Source organism: Syngnathus leptorhynchus, chromosome 5 (assembly GCF_054491065.1).
Source record: "Syngnathus leptorhynchus isolate UIUO chromosome 5, UIUO_Slep, whole genome shotgun sequence".
Taxonomy (NCBI): domain Eukaryota; kingdom Metazoa; phylum Chordata; class Actinopteri; order Syngnathiformes; family Syngnathidae; genus Syngnathus; species Syngnathus leptorhynchus.
This window is the reverse complement of record NC_141199.1, coordinates 18012222-18037368: the sequence shown is the minus strand read 5'-3', so window position 1 is coordinate 18037368 and position 25147 is coordinate 18012222. Positions and strand designations below refer to the sequence as shown.

The 25147-nt window shown below is 46.7% G+C and overlaps 2 protein-coding genes across 2 annotated transcripts in view; both read left to right on the top strand.

The window, feature by feature from the left end:
- LOC147057521 (ligand-dependent corepressor-like) overlaps positions 1–18719 on the top strand; it is a 28057-nt gene extending 9338 nt beyond the window's left edge. Inside the window, exons 2-7 of the mRNA XM_085912245.1 lie at positions 4418–4483; positions 4824–4903; positions 5974–6085; positions 7009–7368; positions 8630–8708; positions 9777–18719. Coding sequence (XP_085768371.1) covers positions 4418–4483; positions 4824–4903; positions 5974–6085; positions 7009–7368; positions 8630–8708; positions 9777–10926 — 1847 coding nt within the window. The 3' untranslated portion in view covers positions 10927–18719. The remainder of the gene's footprint in view (positions 1–4417; positions 4484–4823; positions 4904–5973; positions 6086–7008; positions 7369–8629; positions 8709–9776) is intronic.
- Positions 18720–19795: 1076 nt separating this feature from the next.
- On the top strand, positions 19796–23647 carry LOC147057520 (uncharacterized). Its single transcript, XM_085913084.1, has one exon. It carries the CDS (start codon positions 20290–20292, stop codon positions 23377–23379), a length of 3090 nt encoding a protein of 1029 aa, XP_085769210.1. The 5' UTR covers positions 19796–20289; the 3' UTR covers positions 23380–23647.
- Positions 23648–25147: the final 1500 nt, after the last annotated feature.

Sequence of the window (25147 nt, the reverse complement as noted above, 5' to 3'; positions counted from 1 at the left end):
TTTGACGTCCTTTCATCGGAATAATTTGTTCTGGCGCCTGAATGGAATTTGAAGAAGGTCGTCGCAAGAAAAAGAATACAAAAAAATGTTACCTTGCTCTCCGGGCGCCTCGCGAGCTCGTTCTCCTTTGAGACTCTTCAATGAGTCTGGCGGCCAGGCCAGCGCAGCCACGGACGGCCGCCTCCACCCTTCCGTGCTTCCTTTTCTTCTTCTTTTTTTATTTTGCGCAACCTTGACGCCGACGCCGTTTGACTTGCGAGTCCCGTGCTCTTGTTTGTCGTTCGACTCGACGGAACTTCTTACTCGCATTTAGCATTTGGTATGAAGATGGATGGATGGATGGATGGATGGATTGCGTTGGTGAATGACGCGAGCATTTGGGGTGAGGTTAGCATTTTGCATTTGTGGTCTTTGCTGGATGCTTAGCGTGCTGTTTGATGGTAGCATTCAGCACTGTTTAGCATTGAAGCCTTTTCTTGGCAGTTGGCTAAAGTAGCACTAGCTAAGGAACAATTATATACCCTATATGTCAACGGTGTGACGTTAGCGTTCAGCACTATTTTGTCAACACTGGATGTCGCCTTGTTAGCACGTAATCAAGAGTGAAATTTGGGGGGGGGGGAGCACCGGAGACATCGCTGGGATCTCTTTTGAATAATCATGAGCAAAATTAGCCATCACTTCATCTTCTTCCCAAATTAATTGGCACAGAATGAAAGAATGCACGTGTTAAAGCCGCCCGCCCGCCCGCCCACTTGAGCACCCCACCGCTACACCCACCTCGCTGCTAATTGCTATCAATTAGCTTCTCATTAGCACATTTGCGCGCGCGCGATGTTTGGGAGGTTTAGTGGCGGTTAGCGCTGAGCGGCCTCCTTCCTGGTCCTCACCGCATAATTATCTCATTAGCGCAATGATTTCGCTCAAATGACCAGCAGCTGTGTGTGTGTGTGTGCGTGTGTGTATTTTCCGTCTTTTCTGAGGCCCAATCCTATTTTGTTGATGAACGACAGTAGCGTGACATGAAGTCATAACAGATGACAGTTGAGCGCTCTTTTGTTCCAGAACCTTGTGATTCATGCGCTTTTGAGCACTGATGGACACACACGTGACGTGACGTGACGTGAGGTGAGGTGAGGTGAGGTGAGGTGAGGTGACGTAAGGACTATTTTCATGCGGCGTCACGCCGGCCGGCATCTGCTGTTATTGTGTTGTCCGAGCACATTCAGCAATTATTTCTTGCAGAGAGACAAACGTGTGACCTTGGCCTTTAAGCCTTTCCCAGTAGTCTGTCTGTGTTGAACACTTTCTCGTCCCCAAAACAACAGTATTGCGACGTTGGCACACCCTTTTTTTGTTGCTGTAGCATCGACAACAGCAAAGTTAGCATCGTTTGCTTTCCAATTGACAATACAATAGCATTTTTTTGTTGCTCGACGGACCGGACGGACGGACGGACGGACGGAGCGTATCTTCCATCCATTTCCCACTCGTTTGCAGTTGCTGCCGTGTTGCCGTAGTAACGCAATACCATGTGGAAATTGTGCTGCGTTTGTGTTTGCGGGTGAGGGGCGTAGTCTTGAATTACAGAGTCCATTTGCACAATTGATGGCAAACTCCGGCGGCCCACTGAGTGTTTGATTGCAATTTGGAGTGTGTCAGCCTTCTTTGAGCTCATCCTGCTTTTTTCTGGAGAGAAAAACATGAGATGAGATGAGATGAGGGATTTGCTTCGCCGAGAAGCGTCACATTGAATGGACGCGCTGCGTTTAGGGCGCGTGCGTGCGTGCGTGCGTGCGTGAGTGAGTGTGTTGCCACGCCTTTGGGCTTTTATTCCTTTTTGCCATTTTCTGCGAGATGTGCGGATACAAACTCACAAGTAGACACACAAGAGCTACATAGGCAAAAAAAAAAAAAATAATCGGCATTTGTTCAGCACAGATGTCATGGTTTTGTTCCATTTTCTGTTTCAGTACACAGCAAAGGTTGTGTTTCCGGGCGTCACGTGGACATTCGCCGGCTCTCGTGCTGTCATGTCGACAAAGGTGCCCCGCCCCGCCCCACCCCGCCCCGGAAGACACACCCCAAACTATAAGGGGACTCGCGCAAATGATTCTGCTGCTTATTTCCGCTTCAAGCAGCTATGGAAGCGCAGACGTACGTGCCTCAGCTGACGCCGCATGTGACCTTGCCGTGTCATTAGCCATTTGGACGGCGTTATTGTCGCACATGTTGCCGTTTGAATGGGGCGCGAAGGTCGCCCTAAAGAAAAGCAGCTTGGGGCTAGCGCGTCCAGACCAATTGAAGGGGTTTTTCGCCTTGATTCAATCACCGATGCTAATGCTAACAGCTAAATGAGGCATGTAAATAATGAATGAAACTGAATGGACGTCAAGCGCGGTTGCGACCTAAGCCCCGCCCCCCGCTCTCCGGCCCTAATGAGCTATCGATCGGCCGAGAACGGGGCTTGGGTCATGCTGAATTATGAATGCTCACGCTGCGCTATATTTAGCCGTCGTGCCCTAGTCACAAGAAACGTCAACATTCCGGACTCTTCCTACATACATCCGCGCTTCCTCACTTGGAACTCTTGAGAAACGCCGCTGCTTATTTCATGGGAAGAATAATGACGTCTTTGCAGTAGTCCATTTAGCTTTTGACTGGAAAAAGGTGACGAGGCTAACCTGAGTGAAGCTTTACAAGGAGTATTTCTATCCTTGTTCATTGCTTAATTACACATAGTTAGCTTCACTACCACTGCCAACATACATACCTGTGCGTACGTACGTGCGTCTACATGCTTTCATTGATGTTTTTGTGGATTTGGGTGGTGTCTACATGCATTGTGTGACTTGTGAGTCCCTCCATGCATGTGGAAACTGGCTCCCTGTGTGTGTGTGTGTGTGTGTGTGTGCGTTACATTGCTGTTGGATTGTGAAGTGAGAGGAAGTGACAGCTTTGTGTTAGTGAGCGCGCACACACACACGCGTACGTACGTACGTATGTACGTACGTGTGTGTGTGTGTGTGTGTGTGTGTGTGTGTGTGTGTGTGTGTGTGTGTGTGTGTGTGTGTGTGTGTGTGTGTGTGTGTGTGTGTGTGTGTGTGTGTGTGTGTGTGTGTGTGTGTGTGTGTGTATGTATGTATGTATGTATGTATGTATGTATGTATGTATGTATGTATGTATGTATGTATGTATGTATGTATGTATGTATGTATGTGTATATATATGCAGATGCTATTTAAATGGTATACTTCTATACTGTATATATGTTTGGGTGTTTTATTTATATATACACACACACAGGCACTGTTTTCGTGTGTGTGTGTGTGTGTGTGTGCGCTGATACGTACGTGCGTGACCTACATTGGTAATCTTTTTTTTTGCCTGTGGCTGACTGTTATCTCAACTGGCCAATCCCATCTCATAATCATTTCCCGTATTGGCTTACAGTTGATGCAAATGATTTTTGTTTTGGGCGTCGTTCGTAGCCAAGAGCCGACGCCAAATGAGCCAAAGCTTTGCCGCGCTCGCCAACTCGGCCCTCACCACAAAACGCGCGCGCGTGACTTTACCTGCGACGAGGCGGAACATGATGTGAATGATCCGATGGCTTTGTGTTGCCCTTGCCAATGCTGCCCTCCAAAGTCAAGTGTGTGCATGTGCGTGTGCGTGTGCGTGTGCGTGTGCTGGCGGCGCATTGTATCTTACTTTTCTTTTCAACGTCGGGAGTGCAAAATTGCAAAGGTTGACAAATGTCAGGCGATGCTGTGCTTTGGTAGAGGAAGAGCTTTTGTTTATTAGCGAGAAACAAACTGTGCGTGCTTGATGAACCTTTTTGCATTTCAACACATGCGTCTTTGTTTGCCTCCCTCCGCTTTCATTTCGATACGGTGGAGGCCGCGGGGGGGAGGGGAGGCGAGAATCAATCGTGGGAGGTGTAGGTGGATTTTTATTTGGGGGGGGCCATCTTATGTATTTATGTCGGAGCGTATGCGGTCGCTAGGCAACAGTGACAGCAAGGTGTTTACACTTAATAAAATGGGAGTGACTTTAGCGCACTAGTGTCTTAGCGCTAAAGAGAAGAAAGACTGCGTGCGTGCGTGCGTGCGTGCGTGCGTGCGTGCGTGCGTGCGTGCCTAGTAATTGGCGCAAACGAGTGCGCTCGCTCTGTCAGTCTGCGTTGACACAATGGTGCAGTCTGTGTTTTAGCATGATTGCCAGTTTTCACCAACCACACAAGGACTTTTGATACACACACACAAGGACTTTTGATACACACACATGCGCACACACACGCACGCACACGCACACGCACACACACCTACTATGTTGGTTACTTTCTCAAGTGTGATTTTAGCTGCGGTCACACGATTGCCAATGTGGACATTAACGCCATGTCTGTTTTTGTCGACAGGGTTCGAAAGCATCCTGGAAGGCTTGTTTGGGCCGGGAGTAGTCAAAGATCGCCCCTTTTCCCAAGGTAACGCACGCACGCACGCACACAAAGCGCTGGCGGCTCGTCATTTGTGAACAGATTCTACGGGAACGGAGGAGCAAATGCGCTCCTCGTCGTCGTTCCTTTTCTCGCCACGTCTACTTGTCTTAGTGTCTTAGTGAGAAAAGGAACGGCAAGAAAGAGACAAACTAGGTGTTTGGACGAAGGAAGCTCCTTCCGTGGCCATGTTTATCTCTCAACTGATTTGACAATGATCCAAGGACACATTGTTGCAAACCCGTGTGCCGTGAAGCTTTTCTAAGAAAAGAAAGAGGAAAAAAAAAAGCAACTACGGCGGTAAAACAAAGCCACGTGCGTTTTGCAGATTGCGAGCCCGAGGAAGTGTCCGACTGGTCCTTTGATGACAACTGTCTCTTCTGCTGCCTGCGAGTCGATAAAGTCAAGGTAAGGCCGAGCGAGGGGGGGAGGGAGCTTCTTGTCATCGCCCGAAACTTTTTGCCGTCTTTAGATGGAGCTAATCTAATAGAGAAGCTGGCAGAGCAGATGAGCACTCCGCACTTCAATTCCTTTATGCCTGTTCAAATAACAATCATCTCTCAATAAGCACGCTAGCCCGTTAGCTTCTCGCCACGCGGCCGTTGCTAAGCTAATTAGCTGGACGTCCAGGCCCCCAGTTTGGCCGCGAGCGGATTGGAGCTCAAAAATTGCACTAATGTGCTGTTTCAGTTCTGAATTTGGATATTGACAAAAGGTGAAAGAAAATATGGCAGCATTTTAGCTTAGGGGCTGCCGCTTGCTTCCTTTGAGGGAGGGAGGAAGGGAGGAAGGGAGGAAGGTGGGGCGGGCTTAAGACGACGAGTACAATGGCGGAGCGGGCCTTGTTGTCTGACGTGACCCGGCTCTGACCTCCCAGGTTAGCCATCTGCCTCCTAAAAATCTCCTCCAAATCAAAGCCTCCCTTTTGTCCCACCCATCCATCTGTCCCGCGGGCTAAGAAGCGTTAGTTCCTCGGCGACGGCTTTTTTTTTCTTTCCCCTCTTGATCAGACGCAATTTGCACGGATGGTAAAATGAAGATGGAAATCCACGTCAAAAAAATAAAAGAGCCCCGTGGCCACGCCGGCCGAGAGAGAAGGACAAATAAAGCAGCGGCAGCGAGCCATTCTCATCTTTCTGCGTTTTGTTTTGCGCCAAAGATTATTGATTGATGGATTGGAAGGCCGATGCCCAATAGAGAGGCAGGCACTTCAATTACAGCCGCTCGTTAATACGCACCCTGACCTGACCTGACCTGACCTGACGGCGTTTCTTCCTTGGCCAAAGGAGCATATTTGGGGCTTGGGAGGGAGCCTGCCTGCCTCCTCACAAATCAATGAGAGCAGGAAATGCTTTTTGGAATTCAAACAAATCCTATCAATCTCCCAATAATTGGATCAGAACAGAAGCTCAGTCGGCCAACGCAAGCGGGGGAGCGAGCGCTGGCTAAAACGGTGCCTGTTTGTTTTTTTCCCGCAGGATCAACGCGCCAACGACACGGAGGGCGATCACGCAAAACGGGAAGAGAGCCGCTTGGGCCGGCTGGAGAGACAAGCGCAAGACTTCCTCAATGCTGTGTTTCACAGGAAAGGTACGCACCAACATCAATGTGCTTCCTTTCACCCAGTGGGAAATGAAGCCATGCCATATGCCATGCCATATGCCATGCCATCTCATTTCAGGAGTGCCGATCATTTTGCGAAGATGATTAAAATTCCATTTCTAATACCTTTCTCCAAATTTGGATTTTCACTCATCTGAATGCTCCCAAGTCCCGTATTTCTCCCCCGCACGCTTTGCCTGCAGGTAGACGTAATTAAAGCAAATGGTTTGAAAGTGGGCCATGCGAGCCCTGCCCCACTCTCCTGAGCCCGACGGTACTTTTTGCCAATGCCGAGCCAGACGCCGCGTGACTTTGTACGTTGCTTTTGCACTGGACGGCGATAATGAACATCCATTTTGGAAATACAAAATATCTGCCTTGAACAATGACCACGAGTCATCGGTCCGACGCCACGTTGGCGGGCGGCAAAAGAGGATTGATTGATTGATTGATTTCTTTGGCGGCCCCCCGCGTGGCCACCTGCTGTGCGGCCAAAGAAATAAAGAGATTAAAATGAATTTGCTTAAACAAACCAGGGCGATTATTCATCTGATCTCATTTTGCGGCACGTAGCAGATGAGACGGCGTTTTGGAAACTGGACGCCCAATAAGGCGGGCCGGACGGACGGCCGGACGGGATGTCCCAAAGTGGCTTTGTGTTGCCGCGTGAAAGCCAAACTCATTTGAGTTTGATTTGAAACCGAGAAGTGGCGCTCGCTCGCTCCCTCGCTCGTTCCCTCGCTCGTTCCCTCGCTAATCTGGTGTCAAGGGCGGGATTAGAGGCTCTCGCTGATTTTTGGGATTATTTCAGCATCACACCAGGATTATGAGCGCGCTTCCACGTCAACATCTCACAATGTAATTTAGGCTTGCTTTTGGGCCATGACCGATGGTCCCTTGGTTCTTTTCAGACCTCCCAAGTTTGTCGGACCCCCACATACCTCTAGTGGCTCGTGAGATCATGCAGCGAATGATCTGCCAGTTTGCCGCCGAATATACCTCAAAAAGCACTCAGGACGCTCCGCTGACGCCCAACGGGGCCATGAAGGACCAAAGCCTGCCGCCCTGCTCGCCGGCGCCCGGCTCGCCGCCCTCGCCCGCCTCTTGCTCCTCGCCGTCGCCTTGCCTCAGCCCCCCCGACGGCGAGGGGCCCGCTGCCGCCTCTGCACAGAACCCCGTCCTCAGCAAGCTGCTGATGGCCGACCAGGACGGCCCGCTGGACCTCACCGTCAAGAAGAACCCGGCCGAGAGCGACGCGCCCGCCCAGCAAGGTGAGATGCCGATAAAGTGCCACGCTGCATTTTGGGACCTCCTGAATCACGTGTGTGTGTGTGAAAAACGACAAAATGAACCTGAAAAGAAAGAGGAGCAAAGTCCAACCTCCCTACTACCCACGAGCGGTGTGACCGCCGCCCGCCCTCGTTAAGATTTTAAGAGCGGCTTTTAGGAAGCGGCTTAGCTTAGTTTAGCGTGCCGTAAGCCTCCTCCATTTTAAAAAAAAGAAATATTTGGGCTTTTGCGTCCAACCTCCCTCTCGCTGGCAGGAAGCTTTCAATTCCACATCACATCAAATCATTCCTAATTCCATATTGCTGTTTGATTTCAATGCCAATCAAGTTATTAGGCGTAATGTGAGCCCCAGAAGTTGGATCTCACCATGCTTGGGATTGATTGCTATGTTTTATTTGAAGCTTAGCGTTAGCTAGTGTAGCGTGGCGTACGTAGCGTAGCCTAGCATCTCGGTGTCCCATTAAAGGGTCGTTGGGTCGGTTGCCCGCCGGCCGCGGGGTCAGCTGCGCTTTAGGGATTAAGCAAAACAGCTCGCTCTGCTCAATCGATGGATCGCAGCACTCAAACAGCAAATAGGAGATCATTTGTATATTATATTTCATGCCATTGTTATTTTGTGGGTGATAAAAGAACCCATTTGTAGCCTTTGAAATGATTTTCCTTACCATTTATTTTTGTCGTCTTCATTTCTGATTCCTGAATATTTTTATCATCATTGCCGTGTTTGTTCCGATCTGACTTTGCGGAAAAAGGAAATCATCACCACTGCTAAAGCTCCCAAAACCTAAAGCGGGAGGGACGTTACAGCAATCATGTGCAGCTAAAGTTTGTTTGAATTTTCAAAGCGTGCCTGTTGATTGATAGATGGATGGATGGATGGAGTGATTGAGCGAGCGAGCGAGCGAGTGATTGATTGAGGGCCGCTGACTAATGCTGCCTATTATGGAGCGGTCCCCGCTAATGAGCTGCCAAGACATTAGCGGCGGCGGCGGCCAGCTAAAAGGCTTTGGCCCTCCCTCCGTTCCTCCCTCGCAGCAGGATTTCGAAGTTATCCTAGCAAGTTGAAAAAAACACTTTCATCTTCCAAAAAGCCATGCCCTTGCCCTTGCCCTTGCCAGAGGGAACCGACGTGTTGAGAAGGAACAAATGGACTGTTTGCTGTCAGGAGAAACCAGAATAGAAAATAGCAATTCCAAAGTTTTCATAAAATATGTCCGTGGTATGCTTTTCTTTATTTTGCAGATGGAGTTTTGGATCTTTCCACCAAGAAGAACCAGAATGACAAGCAAGGCTTCTCTTCCTCAGAGCACGGACTCAAAGGGTAACAAACGCAGGCACGCACACGCCTCACCCGTCCGTCCGTCCGTCCGTCCTTCGCCGTGACATTCCAAAATCAGGACGGAAGCAAATGAAATTTGGCTTTGAAGGCCACCGAGGGAGGCGCTGCCGCTCACAATTGGAAACAAGATTAGGATTTCAAATCCAGGTTAGGCTTTCAGGCCTGGATTAAGGAACAATTTCTTCTTGTTTGGGGTCACGGCCGAGGCGAGGTTTCAAAGCCGCCGCAGACTTCAAAACTCAAAGTTGATGGATGCCTTCAGGCTCAGCGTGTAGATTGCAAACGCCAGCCGACTCGCGGGCGGGATGGGGGAGGTGCCTCTCCAATCTCAGAACAGGAATTTGGATCCCAGAGGGCCTCCCCCCTAAGGCGGCGAGCCCCAGTGGAACTCTCTAATGATAGGCTCATGAAATATTCACCCGTGGATGAATAGGTTTCAGCACCTCAATTGTTTTGTGTCTGAAGCGACATTAGCATCAGCAATAGCATCTTCACACTCTCATCTAGCTAGCTGTCTGTCTGTCTGTCCATCCATCTATTCGTCCATCCATCCGTCCATCTGTCCGTCCGTCCATCCATCCATCCATCCATCCATCCATCCATCCATCCATCCATCCATCCATCCATCCATCCATCCATCCATCCATGTATATGTTCTACATAATGAGCAAATTTCCCCTTTTCTACTCCGTCGCCATCTCATGAGATAATGCCTCAGCGTATGCTGCTATGGCCTTCCTCTTCCTCTTCTCCTTCCTCATCCTCTTCTTCTTTACTTTTTCTTCCTTCTTATGCTGTTGCCCTGGCGACCGGCCCTCACTTAAGGACTTTGCATCTTTCATCTGGCCGCAGACACATTTACATGCCGCCACCGCAATGCTGTCTCTTCATTTGACATTCCATTGAAAACAGTGGACAAAAGTATTGGGACAGAAACTGACAGCGTTCTATCTGACAAACTGCCAGAACAGAAGAGTCCAGGAGTTCCAAAGCCACAATTGCTACTTCTTTTCTGACTTCACGTGTGACCGGTTGTTTTCGTGCACGCAGGAACCCGCCGGCCAAGGCGGACCATTGGGCCGAGGCGGACCCTTGGGTGGCGGAAGCCAGCGAGGAAGACGGCGCGCCGCCGCCGAGCTTTCGGGACGGCCTCGGGGACGACGGCTCCTTCAAGTCGGCGCCGCTGGCCCGCTCGCTGCGCATCAAGGAGGAGTTGCTTAGCCAGAAGCACCGGCTCCTGAGCCAGCCCGCCGCGCTGTCGTTGGCCAGCCTGGAGTCGTCGGCCGCTCTGCTCAATCGCGGCCGGTCGCACTCCCTGCTGGGCCAGAAGGGCTCCTCGTCGTCCTTCTGGGGCAGCAAGGCCCACCTGGAGAGTCTGATGAAGCTGAAGCAGGCCAGCCCCGCCGGGGACCTCAAAGACCTGCCTCCCTTTCTGGAGAACCATCACAAGCACCACGGAGCCTTCTCGTTCAAGAATTCTCTGCTCCACCACCACCACAATCAGGTCTCCAAGGCCCAACATCACCGCCGCCACCACCACCATCACGCCAAACGGGACCACTCGCCTCCGGTCGACCTCAAGATCCCGCAGGTTCGAGGCATGGATCTCTCTTGGGACTCCCCGGCCTCGGAGCTGTACGCTTTCGGTGGACTCGGACCCGGCGGCGGCGGCAACGGAGGACTCGGCGAGAACGCCTTGAGCCGGAAGCTGAGGGCCATCCTGCCCAAGCAGAACCGGCGGGGCGGGAGCTTGGGAAGCCTGCTGGACGGCGCGGCGGAATACTGGGCCGCCGACTTGGAGCACTCGGCCTCCGGACCGGCCTACTCCACCTCGGACGCGGAGGGGGACCCCAACTCCAAGCAGCCGCGGAAGAAGCGCGGTCGCTATCGGCAGTACAACAGCGAGATCCTGGAGGAGGCCATCTCCGTGGTGATGAGCGGCAAGATGAGCGTCTCCAAGGCGCAGAACATGTACGGCATCCCGCACAGCACCCTGGAGTACAAAGTCAAGGAGCGCATGGGTACCCTGAAGAACCCTCCAAAGAAGAAGCTCAAGCTGATGATGAAGACGGAGGCGGCCGGCCCGGAGTTCCCCGCCGCCGCCGCCGCGGAGAATCCGCCCGCCGACGAGGCCGGCGCCGCCGACGGGCCCGCCGAGCTCAAGGCGGACGTCGAGGAGGAGCTAGAACCCGTCCAATAAAAGCCACCCGCGGAACCGCGGGGCTTCACGCGTGCCAATTTCCTTTGCAGTATCCGGGCCGAGCACAAACGCAGGGATGAAAACCGAGACGGGTTATCGGAGACCCCCGAGCATTTTTCCGCCCGCCCGCCCGCAGCAATTTGATGACACTTCTTTGAGATGGTGGGGGCTGCAATTTTGGAAATAGCACTCAAACACCTTTCCGTTGGCCTTCAGGTCCACTCAGTCCCATCAACAACCCTCGCTGGCGCCTCCCGCTTCTCCGGACCAGAACCTCAGCTGCTCATGAAGGCAGAGAGACAAATGGCTAGAGTTAAGTAACAAAGTGACCAACCATTATTGTCTACGTATGAATCAACATCTTCAAGATTCGTCGTCAGGGTTGCCAATGGAAACCCGCCTGCTGCCAGGTAGCCACCATGCTTTAACCAACCGCAAGACTTTTCTTTCCTTCCCTCCGGCCCGCTCCGCCCCGCCCCGCCGCGCCGTCCCGCCGAGTTGCGCGCGGAACCAGAAGACACACAAAAAGTCATTCAGGGATGCATGTTTGTGAGTTTTGCGACAAACTACTGACTGGTGAGATCATTTTTCTCCTCTTTTACGTTTGATTGAGTTTGCTTTCTTTTGCACTACACTTTGGGTCCGGCGCTTTGGCCGACGGACCGGGTTACCTCGGCATCGTTGCCCCTCGCATCATGCACTTATTACGACGGTCCGTCTCACAAGCCGGGTCGGGAGGGGCCGGATCCGAAGGCGGGTCAGCCGCAGCGGCGCCGGCCGGCCGGCGCTACCTCATGAACCTCCGTCGGTGTCCGATCGCGGAAGGTCGGCACGCTTTTCGGCCTTTCGGGACGGACGCCAAGCTCGGCTGCTATCCGCACGAGGAGCCACCCGGCTCCTTTGCTAATGTCTTAGCGGGGCTAACCGCTAGCTACAGTAGATAGCCTGGCCTTAGCCGGGACACTTTGCTCTCCTCCTCCTTTTTCCTTTTTCTCTTCTAATCAAGCTCAACTCATGGAGTTGCTCTCCCGTCCAATTTCAAGTTTTAAAGGCAGTTTACTACGACAATGTGCATTTATATGGGGTGGGTGGGCTTCATATGCAGTGGGGGCGGGGCGGGGTTAGCTGATAGTCAGATTTAATATATTATAAATTATTACGACTGATGAAAGCCAATTGTTTCTTTTCTGCTGGTTGTGAACTCAGGGTGTAACTGAGACGTGGTTCGCGTTCCAATGAGACTACTTAGCAAAAACAGCTAGCGGCGCGGCCACCGAGCTCACCTGACACGCGCGCGCATGCACACGCACACACGCGCACACACACACACACACGCACACACACACACACACACTCTCTGCAGCGCAACTCCCCATTACGGAACAAAAAGAAACACGACACTCCCAACTCTCCTACTCCACGTCATAGCACTTTGGGACGTGAAAGACATTCTGGCTATTCTGAGGCTCGGGGGCGCCGAGCTAGCTTTGGCGCAGCCAGGTGCCACTTGGCTCCACGCTCTTGTTTGTAGCGGCCCCGGCGGGACATGAGGAAACGTTGACATTTTGGTGTGTACCGTTGGGTGGCTGGCTGGCTGCGTGGCTGGCTGGCTGCGTGGCTGGCTGGCTGCGTGGCTGGCTGGCTGCGTGGCTGGCTGGCTGCCTGCGTGGCTCCAAGACGCGGCACACACGCACACTCAATGCGTATTGCGGTCACTCACGTCTGGAGCTCTCTTGCTTTCTTTTGTTGCTCAATGTTCTCGTCAACGCCGGCCGCTGAGCGACTTTATTTCAATGTACGTTTTCCTCTAAAACGGCACGCACCGCTTTGGCCATTGAGGCGCCTAGCCTAGCCTAGCCTAGCCTAACCGTTTCTTACAATCGCTCGCGTCTGGATTGGCAGCAGTCCCGTCCCGCATGAAATGCGTCCACACTTGGAAGAATGCCGAGCATTTTGAGTGTCTAAAACGAGGTTTTGGTTTTAGCGTGTAGCATGAATTTGTGTTTGAAAAACCAAAATTGGCACTTACTTCAAAGGAGCAGCACTTATCACTTTTGTCCAAAACGCAGGGCGACCACAAAAACACTCCAGTGTCTAAAGACAACAAGCATTTCAAAGCAAAATGCTTATGTTCAACAATTGGCTCCGGAAGCAAAATCCAAAAAGATTTGTGGCCAAGCAAAGGCTCCACGTTTGTTTTCGGGGCACCTCGCTCAAATCTTTCCGGAGCGACGCTTACAATCGTGAGCGCAATTTGAAGTTTTTCAAAGAAAAAAAATAAAATTGAGCGTTCTTTCTTCCTCAATACGACCTGCTCCCCCTTCCGACCCAAGCGGTGCGTGCCCTTTCTTTTGATGTTTGGACTGTCTACGCTCACAACGGCGCCCTGGCACGATGGGGAACAATGTCTTTGACTGGCTCTCACCTTGAATGTAGAAGAGAACGGTAGCCCTCAGTACTGTAAACGTCTCATGCAGCCCGGCCGGGCGGGGGCAGGCAGCAATATTCGGCAGTCGGGAAAAAACAACACATAACTACCTGAAACAGATGTTTAGAGAATATATGGAAAGAGTAGGATGTACGGACGGACCACAAGTTATACCTCAATCTCACTCAAAGGACTTCTTTGCCGTGCCTCGTACTTTGCTGTATCCTAGCGACGGGAAACCGCCGTGAGCACACTTTGTTTTCTTTTTTTTTTTCTCCAAGTCGCCTGCCTCCCTCTTGCTGAGGGCCAGGTGTCAGTCTCTGACTGACCAATATTTGCCACCCTACCTCATATTTCTGTCTTCACACACACACACACACACACACACACACACACACACACACACACACACACACACACACACACACACACACAGTCACAAGACAACCTTTAGAGAAGTCGTGGCGCGGATCCCAGTGCGATGGACGCCTAAAAAAAAACCATTTTGTGTGGCCATTCGGCCGAGGAGTCGGAGACACGGGGCGGGGCGTTAAGCGGGAATGTATGTGACTTTTATGTTGTTTGTGCTAGCCTCCACCACTTGTTTTTGTCTCTAAGACTGCCAGAAACAAACAACAACTGCGCTAAGCTCACAGCCGCCACGCCACGTTGGCCGCTGCCATTTTGTCCACACCCGTTGTGGTGGTTTCCTCTTGTGGTTGTCGTGGATACCTCAGGTCTGACCACTTTATCCAAGCAGCTGATTGTACAATACGCACACACACACACACACAGTCAACACAGGACAAATCAGGATTTGTAGTGCCGCTACTTTACATATTTGTAGGCCTTTTTAAAAGAGCCTACCTGTCAGTGTTGCTGTTTTCCTCCTTGTATAGAGAAAAAAAAAAAAAGTCCTTTAATCCAACGTCAGGTTTGCTGTCGTATTCCTTTGAACAAACGCTCGTCAGGTAGCCAGCCATATGCTGAGTGGGCGGATGGGTTCCTTGCAAGAAAGGGGTGGACGGACGGGCGGGCAAGCGGGCGGACGGACGCCTTTGTTTGCTCAATAATGCCTCTGTTGACGACTTTTCCCCAAAGCGTCAAAAGGTTGTGGAGGGAAAGGCCACACCATTTAAGTCAATTAGCTTCATGCTAGGATATCATCGTCGACGCGCTACTGAGGATTAGCGTCGGGATGTTCTCGACACGGCGTAGCTCAGCGCTGCCTGGCATGTTGGAAGTTGAGCAACTCTCAATCCAGACTCAGCGCCCAAGTCAAATCAACGTCCAAACACAAAATATAGTAGAAACACTCCAATGTCGCTCGTCGGTTAGCTCCCCTCCTCACTTGAGCTCAGAGGAGTTCTTTGGCGACACACACCGTGGCGCCAAAGCACTGGTTTTCCATGGGATTTTGAACAAACTGACAAATGGAGTTCAAGAGGCTTAGATGGAAGCCCAGACGATGCTTTGGACTTTCAGGCCGTCTTAATAACTAACAATCAGCACGCGGCTGGCTAATAGAGCCTCTCGGACGCCGGGGAAAATGTCAAAGCCATCGAGCCGGCTAAATGCGCAGCTTGAAAGGCCAACTTTTCTCTTGTTCAGAAACATTTGCGTGGTTACGGACGTTGGCCAAGGCTGCAAATGGTCCAAAGAAGGGTTTCATCGCCACAGCGACACCATCCTCCACCAGGGGGCGCCTAACCCTTTTCCTCTCACGGAGGCTTTGTTGATTGACAGCGCAGGCGCGCGAGCGACGAAGCACCCTCTCAACCGTCCGTCCGTCTGTCCGTCCGTCCGTCCAGCGTTTGGCTGGCCCGTCTTTTCTGGATCATTTCCCTTTGAAGCGCCTTCTGCCCATTTTACAGCCCAAACCTCTTTGAGTGCTTTAGGAAGCGCCGCCACGATTGTACACATCGGCTTCACCTCAGTGGCACAACAATTCCCAAATGTTAGGAAAGCTGCTCCCTAAGACCAAAAATGGACGTTTTGGAACGGGTTTCTGTTGTTGTTGTTGTTGTTTGATGTGCAAAAATAAAGAAAGTATAGGAAGAAAAACACTGAATACCTCAGAAAATTGTGGCTAGAATCTCACCTCATCATTTGACGTCACGCTCTTTGGCTTGTGTTGAAACTTTGATTGAGTGGCGTTGTGAACGAACGGAGCCAATCGTTAAAGCGATTGCTTCCTTTCTCGCTTTACTCCAGCCAGCCGTGCGGCAGCGACGTCCGTCTGTCCGTCCGTCCATCGGTGGCGCAGCAAAGACGGCGTTTCAAGATTGGGACTCTTTGAGGGCCACTTTTGAGAGCGAGCGGAAAAGATGCTTTTGTCTGCCTTTGCCATCTACGCACGCACGCACGCACGCGTTGGTCCATTTGCTCTTGTTCTCTCACGCGCGTCTTTGTTGGCGTTGTTTTTTCCCCGTTTCTTCTGGCTTGCAGTATACCTCTTGATCCGCGTCAAGTGAATGTAAACACATTGAACCTCACGCACGCACGCACGCACGTCAACCTTGTACATAGAATAGGTGTCGAAGAATAAAGTTTTATCTTGAAGCGGGAGAGGGCGGTGCCTTTTCCGGTGACATTCAGGGAAAAACGCGCAGTCCGTTGACGTGTCCAGTCGCTAGCTAGCTTCTCCTTTAGACACAAAAGCGGGCCGGGCGCCGCTGAGGAACGCACGCTTGTACAGAAAAATGCTTTACCTAGCCTCGGAGGCCGAGCGAGCGAGCGAGCGAGCGAACGAGCGAGCGAGCGAGCGGACGCGCTTTCATTTTCTCCACTGATATTTTTGCATGCCGAAGTAGATAGCAAACGCCCCACCCCGCCCCGCCCCGCCCCGCCGCGCCCCCTTCAGGCCTTTTTGTCGGGCCCAAACGTCGGCGACACCGAACGTCGACGGAAAAAAATCCCCTCACCCCCGCCCCTCGCGAGTTCTTGCAATCTTTTTTTTTTTCCCGGTCGTGTAAGTGACATTTGCGCGCGTGCGAGACTTAAATAGATTTTCCTGATTTCCAATCAATGATTTTTAGCGTAACTCAACAGATGTGCCGGGATGGGGGAAGAAAAAAAAAAAAAACGACCCAGAAGGCCTCAGGGACCCTCAGACGCTTTGTTCAGGTACAAGGAATAAAAAAAAAAAAGTCAAGGACGTCTTTTTACAATTTTCTAAAAATGATCCTTTCTCTGAATTTTGACTGTCAAGTTCTTTTCAGGAGTACATTTTGGATCAATTCCAAGGGAAGCCCCTGGAAATTCTTGTTCAATCAGAATGAGGTCAGATTAGCGCAGTTGCAGGGTTCTTCTTCTTCTTGTTTTTTTCTGCTAATTCACGGTCAAAGAAAATAGTTGACAAACTCTTGAAGCAGCCAGTGGCCGATTTTGCTTGGATTTGAGCTATTTTTGTCATACGGCTGGCTCAGTTCTTATTCGCTTCAGGGACAACAAAGTCAGACCTGGGAAAATGTTGCCATGGTGATTGCCAATGTGATTGAGTTTTGCAAAAAAAAGTTCAATACCTGGCGTTGAAACATCCAATTTCCTGAAGGTTTCAAGCGACTCCCAGTCTTGGCAAGCAGCTTGTTGTTTTGGGGGTTTTCTTTTTGATTCTGGTCTTGTGGCATTGCGGTCTACTTCCAGATTATCCCGAATTTGGATGAATTTTTTTCCTCTTCTCTTAAATTCTTTGTGTTTCCAGTGGTGTTTGGCCATTTCACACTGGCGGCTCTGCTAAGTGAGCTCACAAAACGTGGCGACTCGGTCACGTCTTCTTGACTTTATCAGACTTTGCGGCATGTTTTGGTGTTGGAATTCAGAATTTCGATCGAGTTTGGCTAACTTCATTTTTTTTTGTACCCAGCGGTCAAACGATCTGTATATATATCTATCTATCTATCTATCTATCTATCTGTCTATCTATCTTATCAAGAAGGCTTTGGACTGCTTCCGAAAGTCCCTCTGCACTTATCCTTTGCGTCATGTCGCTAAAATTTCATAAGCGCTAGGAACTTTGTTTTTTCTTTTGTTCTGCGTGTGGGGTTTTTTTTGTTTTTCTGTGATCTTTTTTGTCGGAACATTATGAATGTGCCCCTGGAAGGAAGGAAGGAAGGAAGCAAGCAAGCAAGCTTGCTAAGCGCACTGCGTGACGGTCACGCGCTAGCTTGTCATTTTGACAGTCGCGCTAGCTTGTTTTGGATGGACTTTTGCTTTTCGCTAAGACGTTGGAGGTGACAAGCAACTTTGCTTTGCTCTGCTTTGCTTTGTTTAGTTTTCATTCTGCCTGTGTTGAGTTTTGCATCCTGACAAGTAACGTGTGCTAGCTTGTCATTTTGATACACAGAAAATTGGAAGATTAGCTCATTCAGCTGACTGTTTTTTTGTACAGAACACTTTGAACTCCTTCCGACATTCCGGCGACCCTCTGGTAAGCGTCGCTAATGCGTTGTGGAACGTGTCCTAGCACTGTCTGCGTTTTGGTTCTTTTTTCCAATTCTAGCAGCCCAACGCTGTTTTTTTGTTTTGTTTTGTTTTCTTTCTTCTTGTCGTCTCGTCGTTTCGGGTTCGAAGATGTATAGAAATACCTCATTCCTTCCGCCCAGGGGGCGCTGAGCCCCTGCTCAGGACACCCAAGCATCCCTTTGACACTTGACCTCACACACGCACACGCACAGACACTCACACAAAGGTTCACACCCCCTGTAAAAAAAAAAAACCTCAAAAAAGGACCTCTCCTTTCTTCCTTTCTTTTGATGCTGTTTACAGTTTGACGGAAAAAAGTCTTAATTAAAAAAAAGAAAAGTTTTCTCACGTAGTTTTATTTATGTACAATAAAGTTTTTAGTTTGTTTTGTACCTTGTTTGTGACTCATAGGCTTGCTTCTCTTCTGAGTGCACGTGAGCACTTAAAGTCACTCACTGTTCACTAGTAGTGATTTCTGATTGGTTGATTTCTGATTGATTGACTGCACTGTTTTACTTTTCTGGTTTTGTTTGTATGCCAAAATCTGATTGGACGACAATAAAAGGTCTCATTGTGTCTGTGATTTTCTATTTAAAGGTCTTCATTTTGGAGACAAAGAAACAAAAAGAAAAAAAGCAGCATTTGATCTTTTTTTTCTTGTTCCTTTTTTTCGCCGCTGATTAGATCTGTCTTTGTGCATGTGTAAAAATTTCTTCTTCTTCTTCTTCTTCTTATGTTACCTCTCTCTTCAAATTTGCTAAGAAAAAGACAAATCAGAAGGAAAAGAAAGCAACGTTTCACATTTCAGCTGTGATGTCGTGTAAAAGGTCGTATTCACTGGATGCTCGAACCTTCTTTCCAAAACCACTATTCTTCTAATAAATGTGGTTGTCAAAAATAACGTGTCCAACTTTATTGTCACAAATTCATTTCTTCAAGTCATTGGTGGCTCAAATAAAGTCAAACAATAAAATGCTTTTGGGACATTTTTTAAACAATGCATGAAAAAATGAATTCTAAAAAGAATCTCATTTCCATCATGAATTGACATAGCAAAATTGTAAACAAGTTGTGTCTGTTGGCAACGCACACACCGTGACCTTTCGCACACACGCACACGCGTGTACATATACACACACACACACACGACTCCGCACACGCTGCGTGAATGTCAGTGCTCGGCCCTCCCACGGCGGCCCCCCCAGCAGGCACCCCACCCGGGCCCAATAATTAATGGACGCACACAGCGCCTCGCCTCAATTAACACTCACCCACTGTGACTAACTGACACGTGCACAAAAACACCAAACAGCTTTAGAACAACGAGGGTTAAGGCTTTTCTTCAACAAAATTTCCAATCATCTGCTCAAATTAAGGCCTGGCGATTTTTGAATATATATATATATATATATATATATATATATATATATATATATATATATATATATATATATTATTAATGTAAGAGAGATGCAAGGTGTCGTTTTTTTTGCAAGGAACCCGGAACACGCAAGCGGAACGCGCGGCGTTGAGGACCAGGGATCGTGTCAGATTCCTATCCAGTCGCTAATATCGTCGCCCAAAAGGCTCAAGGAATTTGCTGATGAGTTAAATACGACAAAGGTGGCTGTGTAACGATTCAAAAACGATCTCCCGTTCAAGCGTGAGCGTGTGTGTTTTCACCAGCTGATTGAGCTGTCAAATAGATAGCTGCGACTAACGTGAGCAATATGGGGCCGAAAAAAAACCTAACCATGTCCACGGAGGAGGTCGAGGACATAAAAAGGTCACTTGACTTCCTTTCGGAAGAAGTTTCTGCTTTGAGGATGCAGCAGAAAAACATCTTGACACTGGTGGAAGAGGTAAAGACGCTCCGTATGCTCAATGCTGAGAAGGACAAGCGGCTTGCCTACCTTGAAAGTCGGGTAGCGGAGATTGAACAATATACAAGAATAAATGACATTGTCATCACGGGAATAGCAATTAAACCTATATCTTATGCAAGGGCAGTGACGGCAGGTAACGATGGCTGTGAGCAAGATGCAAGCTCAGCCGAGCAACAGGTAGCTGCGTTTCTGCAAACTAAAGGAATAACTATGGACTCCAACCAGGTTGAAGCATGTCATCCACTGCCCAGAAGAAACAGTAATGACAAACCAGCAGTCATTCTGAAATTTGTCAACAGGAAGCACAAAGTTGCACTTCTAAAGCAGGGTAAGTTGCTCAAAGGCACAGAAATCTACATAAATGAACATTTGACAAAGACCAATGCGGATATTGCAAAGAAAGCACGTCACTTGAGAAGAATGGGAAAAATACAGAGTACATGGACCAGAAATTGTAAGATATACATCAAACTAAATGGATCACCAGAAGAGGCCAAGATACTGATGGTGAGGAGTATTGAAGAACTGGAAAAGCTTGAATAAGTATCCTCAATAGAAAATCAACTGGAGTGGACTTGGAACTGAATGGAGGTAACAACACAAAACATAAACATAATGCTCAGGGACACTACTCAACCTACATCGAGCAACAATGGACATGTAACACAGTGGATACAAGAACATGAACAACTCCAACTAACGTTTGATTACAGTGAAAGCAGCACTCTGGACATAGATCAGGACATTGACCCAGACAATAATTTCTTTTCCACCACAAACAACACATGTTATTATTACAGCAATGATCAGTACAACAAGGACATCTTAACAAAAGATAAACTATCTATTATTCATTTCAATAGCCGGAGTCTATATAGAAATTTTAGTAGCATTCGGGATTACTTAAACACATTCAAACAACCATTTAATATAATTACTATTTCTGAGACCTGGATTACGACTGAGAAGGGAATGCACTTTGAGATGGAAGGCTATGAATTCTTACATAATAACAGACAAAGTAAAGGTGGTGGTGGTGTTGCAATTTATGTTGATTTGAATATGAAATTCAAGATTGTAGAGGCTATGACACAGGTGGTGGACAATCTTCTTGAATGTCTCACGATACAGATTTGTGTTGAAAAGAAAAAAGACATTATTATAAGCTGCGTCTATAGAGCTCCTGGTTCTAGCATTGAGACATTCACAGAATGGATAGAAAGTGTGATTGTACAAAAAGGCAACAAAAATATTTTTATTTGCGGGGATTATAATATCGATCTATTAAATCCAAACAAGCATCAAAATATTGCTAATTTTTTTAATTTAATGCATAGCATGAGTCTCTTTCCTACAATCACTAGACCTACTAGAGTAACATCACAGAGTGCTACTCTGATAGATAACATATTCACCAATATAATAGAAAACAGGACAACAAGCGGGATATTAATTACTGATATTACTGACCACCTTCCAGTGTTCACAGTGTATGATAATAATTTCAAATCTGAAAGTGGGGTGTATAAGCAACAAAGAAGAATTAGGACAGATGAGACAATTGGTACTCTAAAACATGAATTAATGGAACAGAACTGGGATGCAATATATAAAGAAAAAGATGTAAATAATGCTTACCATAAATTGATGACTACATTCACTTTATTATATAATAAGCATTGTCCAATCAAGGAATATAATAAAAAAACTAAATATAAGAACAGTCCATGGTTGACAAAAGGATTAGTAAATGCCTGTAAAAAGAAAAATTTACTCTTTTGGAATTTCATAAAACAGAGAACAAAGTGCGCTGAAAATAAATATAAGAGATATAAGAATAAATTAACTAATATTATAAGATTAAGTAAGAAAGAATATTATAAAAATAAATTAGAGGATAATAAAAATAATATCAAGGGGATATGGACTCTCCTAAATCACATTATTAGAGACGGTACCGAACAACACAAATTACCTAAATATTTTGTTATAAATGATACTAAAAATTATAATATGGAAGAAGTGGCAAACAGTTTTAATCAGTTCTTTGTAAATGTTGGGCCTCAAATAGCAAAAAACATACCGATTCCAGCGCCAGATGCAGGCAACAGAGATAAATTAATAGAAAGGAATCCTTACTCAATGTTTTTGAAGGCAGTTGATGAAAATGAAATTATTAACACTGTAAAACAATGCAAAAATAAAACATCTACTGACTGCAATGGGATTGATATGATGTTAGTTAAGCAAGTCATTGAGGGGATTTCAAAGCCACTTGTGTACATCTGTAACTTGTCATTTTTAACTGGTACATTCCCAAAGAAGATGAAAATTGCTAAGGTCATTCCTCTTTATAAAATTGGTAGCAAACACAACTTTACAGACTACAGACCTATCTCAATATTGCCACAACTCTCAAAAATATTGGAAAAGCTTTTTAACAGTAGAATGGATGGATTTTTGGAAAAATATAAATTATTTGCTGAGAACCAATATGGTTTTAGAGTAAACAGATCAACAGCACAGGCATTAATGGAATCAATCGAGGAAATCACCGATGCAATAGACAACAAACGACATGCAGTAGGAGTTTTCATTGACCTCAAAAAAGCTTTTGACACAATTAATCATGAAATACTATTTAATAAATTAGAAAAATATGGGATAAGGGGATTAGTATTAGACTGGATAAAAGATTATCTGCGAGAACGGCAACAATATGTAAAGTTGGGTAATCACTGCTCTGGATATTTGGACATAGCCTGTGGTGTTCCACAAGGATCAGTTTTAGGCCCTAAATTATTTATTTTGTATATAAATGACATGTGCAAAGTCTCTAAAGAACTAAAACTCGTAAATTTTGCAGATGACACAAATATCTTTTGTTCAGGTGACAACATTCAACAAGTGGAATCAGTGTTGAATGAGGAAATGAAAAAAATCAAAATGTGGTTCGATTGGAACAAATTATCATTAAATGTAAGTAAGACCAAGTTTATGGTATTTGGCAAAAAGAACAAAAAGATACGAATAGAAATAGATGGGACTGAAATTGAAAGAGTGCAGGAAAACAAATTTCTTGGGGTTATAATAGATGACAGGCTGAGTTGGAAGCCACACATCGAACACGTAAAGTCTAAAATTTCAAGAAGCATGGCAGTTATATACAAAGCAAAAGAATTACTGGATTATCATTCACTTCGTACACTTTACTGTTCTCTTGTCTTGCCCTATTTGCATTACTGTGTTGAGGTTTGGGGGAATACTTATAAAACTTCACTACAGCCACTTATCATTCTGCAGAAAAGAGCAATAAGGACTATTCATAAAGTCAACTACTTAGAACACACAAATCCACTTTTCATACAATCCAAACTATTAAAATTCACCGACATAGTATCTTATCAAACAGCAATCATTATGTATAGGGCGAAAGCAAAACAACTACCAGAAAATATCCAAAACTTATTTTGGAATCGGGACGGAGGTTATAAGTTAAGGGGGCATCACAATTTCAAAATCTTAAACATAAGAACAACCTTAAAACGTTTTTGTATCACTATAACCGGGGTCAAACTATGGAACAATCTAAGTGAGGAACTCAAGCAAAGTCCAAATATCCACCAGTTTAAAAGAATGTACAAAAATATGTTGTTTAGCGAGTACAAAGGCTAAAAGTGCCAAAGGGCTACATGCAAGTAAAAATGAAACAGAAAATAAGTGTGAAAGTGTGTCTACTTGCGTTCTGTGGTAGAATTACAGTATATGTTGAATCACTGGTTTAATGGATAAAGTGAAAAAGGGGTAGGAATCTAAAAAGCTATGCTTCCTCCTACTCCTTTTCGAGCATTCTTTATTGGTCTATTTATTTATGTATTATTATTATTTATTATATTTAAAATAATTATTCTTTCTGTTTGTTGGTTTATTTTTTTGTTTGTTGTATGGACTTATATATGGCACTTCAAGTGCTATCTGTTTTGCTTAATTTTCTTTTTGTTTTGGATGTTCGAAATAAAGATATGAATCGAATCGAATCGAAAATGTATATTTATATATATATATATATATTATTAATGTATATTTATATATAAATATTTATATTTATATTTAATTTAATTTATATATTTTTTTATATATATTTTTAGATATATATATATATATATATATATATATACACATATATAAATTAAATAATTCAATTCAATTATATAAATCAAATAATTAAAAATCATGGTCAAAGCTTCAATGAAACTGAAAAGTGCCACACCCGCCCTCACCCCCACTTTCTGATTGGCTGGTTGAGCTGTGACGTCAAACTGACACAGGTGTACCTAATCACTTCATTAGGGAAAAAGTTTAAGTGAAAGTGAAAAGTGCCACACCCGCCCTCACCCCCACTTTGTGATTGGCTGCTTGATCTGTGACGTCACTCGGACACTCCATTAGGTACACCGTCATTTTCAGGTGTACCTAATCACAGGCCACTTCATTAGGGAAAAAATCATGGTCAAAATTTGAATGAAAGTGAAAAGTGCCACACCCAAACAACCCCCCACTTTCTGATTGGCTGTTTGATCTGTGACGTCACAAGGACACTCCATTAGGTACACCGCCATTTTCAAGTGTACCTAATCACAGGCCACTTCATTAGGGAAAAAGCTTTAGTGAAAGTGAAAAGTGCCACACCCGCCCTCACCCCCACTTTTTAATTGGCTGGTTGATCTGTGATGTCATTCGGACACTATTAGGTACGCCGCCATTTTCAGGTGTACCTAATCACAGGCCACTTCATTAGGGAAAAATCATGGTCAAAGCTTAACTAAAAGTAAAAAGTGCCACACCCGCCCTCACCCCCACTTTCTGATTGGTTGGTGGATATGTGACGTCACTCGGACACTCCATTAGGTACACCGCCATTTTAAGGTGTACCTAATAACAGCCCACTTCATTAGGGAAAGATCATGGTCAAAGCTTAAGTGAAAGTGAAAAGTGCCACACCCGCCCTCACCCCCACTTTGTGATTGGCTGGTTGATCTGTGACGTGATTCGGACGCTCTATTAAGTACACCACCATTTTCAGGTGTACCTAATCACAGGCCACTTCATTAGGGAAAAATCATGGTCAAAGCTTAAGTGAAAGTGAAAAGTGCCACACCCGCCCTCACCCCCACTTTGTGATTGGTTGGTGGATCTGTGACGTCACTCGGACACTCCATTAGGTACGCCGCCATTTTCGTTGGCTGGCTCCTCCGAACGAATCGTCTTTGGTTTGAAAAGAACGATAAAAATTCTGCGATTTTCGTTCAAAATCATACAAAACGATTGAAATGAAAAGGAAAATGACTATCATAAAAACAACCGAATTTGGTTTGACCGCACGTCCCTGATGTAGCGCACACAATACATCAAAGTCAGTGTAAAAGGGAGCAGCTGCTCTTTA

What these genes read in the sequence shown, in the direction of transcription:
- LOC147057520 (XM_085913084.1), top strand. Translation starts at nt 20,290, where the DNA reads ATGGAGGTAACAACACAAAACATAAACATAATGCTCAGGGACACTACT.